This window comes from Littorina saxatilis, linkage group LG4 (assembly GCF_037325665.1).
Source record: "Littorina saxatilis isolate snail1 linkage group LG4, US_GU_Lsax_2.0, whole genome shotgun sequence".
Taxonomy (NCBI): domain Eukaryota; kingdom Metazoa; phylum Mollusca; class Gastropoda; order Littorinimorpha; family Littorinidae; genus Littorina; species Littorina saxatilis.
The window spans coordinates 3812963-3817962 of NC_090248.1; the positions used below are offsets into that span (position 1 = coordinate 3812963).

Consider the following 5000-nt stretch of genomic DNA (forward strand, 5'->3'; position numbering starts at 1 on the left):
CTGAGTTATTAAAATGCATTTATGACAGGCGATCGTTCCTCTTTTCGTTTTTATTGATAATTGTTTTTGTTTTCAGCATGCAAAGGAAACTTTGTTGGAGACACATGCACAGGTAATATTTATATAAACTTGATAGGCCTTGTGTTGTACAAATACATAATTACGTTCATCACAAATCCGTATATCAGTACTTTTTGTATGAGGACTCTCTCTCTCCCTCTCTCAGTTTATTTCTCTGTCCCCCACTATATTCCACCTCTCTTTGTCTCTTTCTATGTCTCTGTCTGTCTGTCTGTCTGTCTGTCTGTCTCTATCTCTCTCTTTCTCTCTCTCTCGCTCTCTCTCTCTCGCTCTATCGCCCTCTATCTCTCTCTTTATGTCTCTCTCTCTCTCTCTCTCTCTCTCTCTCTCCTCTCTCTCTCTCTCTCTCTCTCTCTCTCTCTCTCTCTCTCTCTCTCTCTCTCTCTCTCTCTCTCTCTCTCTCTCATTAGCCCTCCTATTTTGCACCTAGCAAGTTTATGTGTGTTATCATAATCACAGTTACCGTACTGCCTTACGACTTGCGTTCTTACTCACATAATCCAATTTCACTTTGCATGATCAGCCTGCAAGCAGGGATTCCATGGGGACGACTGCAGTCAAGAATGTCACAGTAACTGTGAAGGAGGGTGTATCAAAGCCGATGGACGGTGTACAGGTAAGCTTACACTAGTTGAGTTACATTACGCAGTAACGCTGAACAATGCCTTTGGCTATACGATGCGCATGACCCGAGCTGAATATTTTTGTCAATTTTGGCAAAGCAACCTCCAATATTTCAGTTTCCAACGTTATCTACAGGCTGCATGGCAGTATTTGAGGGTGTGTGTGTGTGTGTGTGTGTGTGTGTGTGTGTGCGTGTGTGTGTGTGTGTGTGTGTGCGTGTGTGTGTGTGTGTGCGTGTGTGCGTGTGTGTGTGTGTGTCTGTGTGCGTGTGTGTGTATGTGTATATGTGTGTGTGCGTGTGTGTGTTTGTGTATATGTGTGTGTGTGTGTGTATGTATATGTGTGTGTGTGTGTGTGTGTGTGTGTGTGTGTGTGTGTGTGTGTGTGTGTGTGTGTGTGTGTGTGTGTGTGTGTGAAAGAGAGATAATGCAGAAACGGAAAGAATGGGAACAATTAAAAGACTGCAAATTCTGACTTCGTGTGATATAAGTAGATAATCATATGGTTGCGTTCTAATTCAAGTATCCTATGGTGAACATAGCCGTACAAAGTATCGGGTGTTTATGATAGTTCTCTTTGTTTTCAGACTGCAAGGCGGGATTTTGGGGCACTGCAACCTGTGACAATAGTTGTTCTGCCGGATGTGCTGATGCTACCTGTGATCGTAACAATGGACACTGTTGTGAGTCATGATGTGACGATGTGCTGGTGTTTGAGTAACGGTGTGTGTGTGTGCGGGTGCGCGTGTGTGTATGTGTAAGTATGTGTGTGTGTGTGTGTGTGTGTGTGTCTGTGTATATGTGTGTGTGTGTATGTGTGTGTGTGTTATGTGTGTGTGTGTGTGTGTGTGTGTGTGTGTGTGTGTGTGTGTGTGTGTGTGTCTGTGTGTGTGTGTGTGTGTGTGTGTGTGTGTGTGTGTGTGTGTGTGTGTGTGTGTGTGTTTCACGTAATGTGTGTAATTCAGGTGCGTGTGTGTGTGTGCTATTGTTGGTTCACCCCTATTCCCATCGCCTGGGTACTAATATACATGTAACTCAATGAATGGTTGGAAATAAATACGATAGGTTAAACAGAGAAATGAACAAACGTATATATATATATATATATATATCCCATGAGCTGCTTCTTTGTCTCTGTAATTCTACTATGGGTATATATGTTGTATTTTTTGGCTTCAATAAATACATAATGGGCTAAAAAAAATACATCATAGTACCGATTCCGGTTTGGCCGAGGAACTATAGTTCTGCCGACCCTTGACCCTGCACCGAACATGTTTCTGTGGATTGAAGAGCATTGCTCACATGGCGAAACAAAAGAAAACACAACATTCACAGAAGACAAAACCATGATACGTATCTGAGGTATGCGATTCAATAAACAAAGCGTTTATCTTTACACTTTGGGTGCAGGTCGAGTCAAAAAAGAACAAAAGCGAAGAATCAACTGATAGTGATAGTGACAGCAAACGAACCTCGCTGTTCTGATTGGAGGTAAAGCTAGAGTAACCTCCCTTCCACGAACACTGCACCACTGATCTAAAAATGCACACTGATCTAAAACAAACAAAAAAAGAAATTAAATGGCACGTTGCACTGACACAAGGTGAATCAATGAAACACTATGCATGACTGAAAATGAAGTGAAAACAACTCTTAACTGCACAGCGGGTCGAGTTCTCCAAGCACAGTTTCATCTAACCTTACGAAACACAAAGTTCAGTTTGAACAGAAGCACGGTGATCGACAGACAAAACCATAACAATTACAAGGTAAATTAGCTTTTCTTGTGTATCGAGCAGCGTCTGCAGATAATGCGCTCTCACACAAATGTCAACAGCACTGATTCTAAATCTACATAGCAACCTTAGGTAAATTCACACTCAATTAAACAATGATTGTATTCTGGCTCGCGGATTCTTGCGCTCACGCCCCAGATAGTTTTACCAAGATTCTTTATTGTAAAGTAAAGTGAAGTGAAGGTAAGACACTGAAACATATGTAAACAAAAGGAACCATAAGAAAAAATACAAACTAATATGAAAAGAATCAAAACACAAAATCGCAACCTCTAAACCACCGCAGTCGCGACCGAGAAACCAACGCTTGGTGGAAAATGGGGTACACAAAAAATCAAATTATCCAAACACACAACTGGAGCACTGGGGCCTTCGTTCTGAGTCGTTTTCTTTTACCATAACTTAAAACCAACAAAATACTACATCGACCGAAGTCGGCACGCTTCTTACTTTTACTATAATTCCTACAACAACACTAACAACACTCTCAAATGAACAAAATCACAAATTCAGAAAACTAAACCAGATCTACAACAAGGAAAAAATGGCGGAATAGCTCGACAACCACGTGGAAGACTGCAAATCTTACTCTACCAAAAAATGTGTGTCAAGAGCGATCACACAAATGATTACAACCTCAAAAACAATGTAAATCATACTAGAGTCGGATCCTTTATTAAAAGAAATGAAAATTACTCACACTTCGTGGGCCACAAGACCTCTTAAAAGAGAGGGAGAGAGAAACCGTCCAAGGACAGATTCAGGGGAAACTACCAAGTAAACATTTACTAAGCACAATGATCTCCCTTATACTTCTGCACATATTCTTTCAACTGGAATAAACCAAACGAAATTAAAAGAAAATTAAAAATACTGTCGGAGACAGAACAGATTGTACCATGTAAACAAACAACATGGTGCAAACATTTAGTCATGATTTACCCATCAATAGCAACAACCTCAGTGCAGAACTCAAGAAGTCTGCAGCAAGCACTTCCATTCCTTTTTTCTTTAAAAGGCCCAATATCCAACTACAGCATCAACATCAATATCTTTCCCACACAAGCAAGCTCGATCCACAGCTACAGTCACCAGCACACAGAGTAATATAATTCAACAAAGATTCCCCAACCCCCCCCCCCCCCAAACAAAAAAGAAGGTGTTTGTGTGTGTTTGTGTGTGTGTAAGGGTGTGTGTGTGTGTGTTTGTGTGTGTGTAAGGGTGTGTGTGTGTGTTTGTGTGTGTGTAAGGGTGTGTGTGTGTGTGTGTTTGTGTGTGTGTAAGGGTGTGTGTGTGTGTGTGTGTGTGTGTGCAAGCTATTTCTGAGTGTTCAATGGTACGGACATTGTCGGTGTTACCCAAAGGCAAAAGGAAACAAAACTATTATCACTGACCGATTACCTTGAAGCTTGATTAGACTTTAGATCTTCAGCCAGAATACTGAGACTACCATCAAAATCAGATGAGTTGTTTCAGACCTTTTTAATTTGACATCCAACCTGAGCAATTCACTCGCACACACGCACGTGTGTATGTGTGTGTGTGTTTGCGTACGGGTGGGTGTCTGTGTGTGTTCGTGTCTCTCTGTGTGTTCAACAAGCAAAGATTCACTGCGTTTACCTTTTTCGCTGGCCCGTTCGCTTCGTCATCCAGCACAGGCTGTTTTATCCATTTTTCGAGCATGTCCAACTGTTTTGCTTTACACTGCAGTAAGTTCATGGTTATATGAAGGTATCCAAGAGCTCAGCAAACGTGTATTTCATCCTGATGGAGTGAAATCAGTCCAAACGGCATTCAACACGCAGTTTCAAGGAGCGGCCATGATGCCGTTTTAGACAGAATTGATACTACCAGTATGGGTTGATCAACGCAAGCACGATCGGACAAATTAACTCAGATAGATATTTCACGTACATGAAATGACTGGTTAGATCTAAAGCAATGTATTCAGTAAAATGTTCGTTTCTTTTAATAATTCTACACTCCAACACAAAAATTAAACTAGCATTGGGATCCGAGTCAGCCAAACCGGTTTTGCCGACCGTAGCCTGGAACTGTGACCTTGGACCGACTCCGAACCAAAATCGAAACTGTCTTTGATTCAATGAAAACTTTCATTGTGTGTGCTTTCTGTACTATATTGAAACGGAAATGCATTCGAAAGCAACAGTGGTTAGAATGTAGATTTAAAACAAAATTACGGATGCACTTGTTTGCACTTCATTTCTTCAGCGACGTGGCTTTAGCATGGGGTAGTGAAAAGGAACACACCTCGCTGGCTCACCTATTTTACACACCACAGACAACTACAGTGCTTTGTTGTGTTCCACGTTGTCTTTGGTGTACGCATGGGATATACAGCTTACAACACGAGTGGTGTTTTATATGGCTTGTATTTCAGTCAAGACCCAGCGGGAATATCATCGGGATCCACAAGCCATATAAAAAAAACACATGTGTTGTAACCTATACATAATATGATGAGTGTGTATATATT

The 5000-nt window shown here is 41.3% G+C and overlaps 1 protein-coding gene across 1 annotated transcript in view; it reads left to right on the top strand.

The window, feature by feature from the left end:
* Positions 1 to 5000, top strand: part of LOC138965704 (multiple epidermal growth factor-like domains protein 10) — a 219401-nt gene that overhangs the window by 192644 nt on the left and 21757 nt on the right. Inside the window, exon 13 of the mRNA XM_070337880.1 lies at positions 1292 to 1387. Within this exon, the coding sequence (XP_070193981.1) occupies positions 1292 to 1387 (96 nt within the window). The remainder of the gene's footprint in view (positions 1 to 1291; positions 1388 to 5000) is intronic.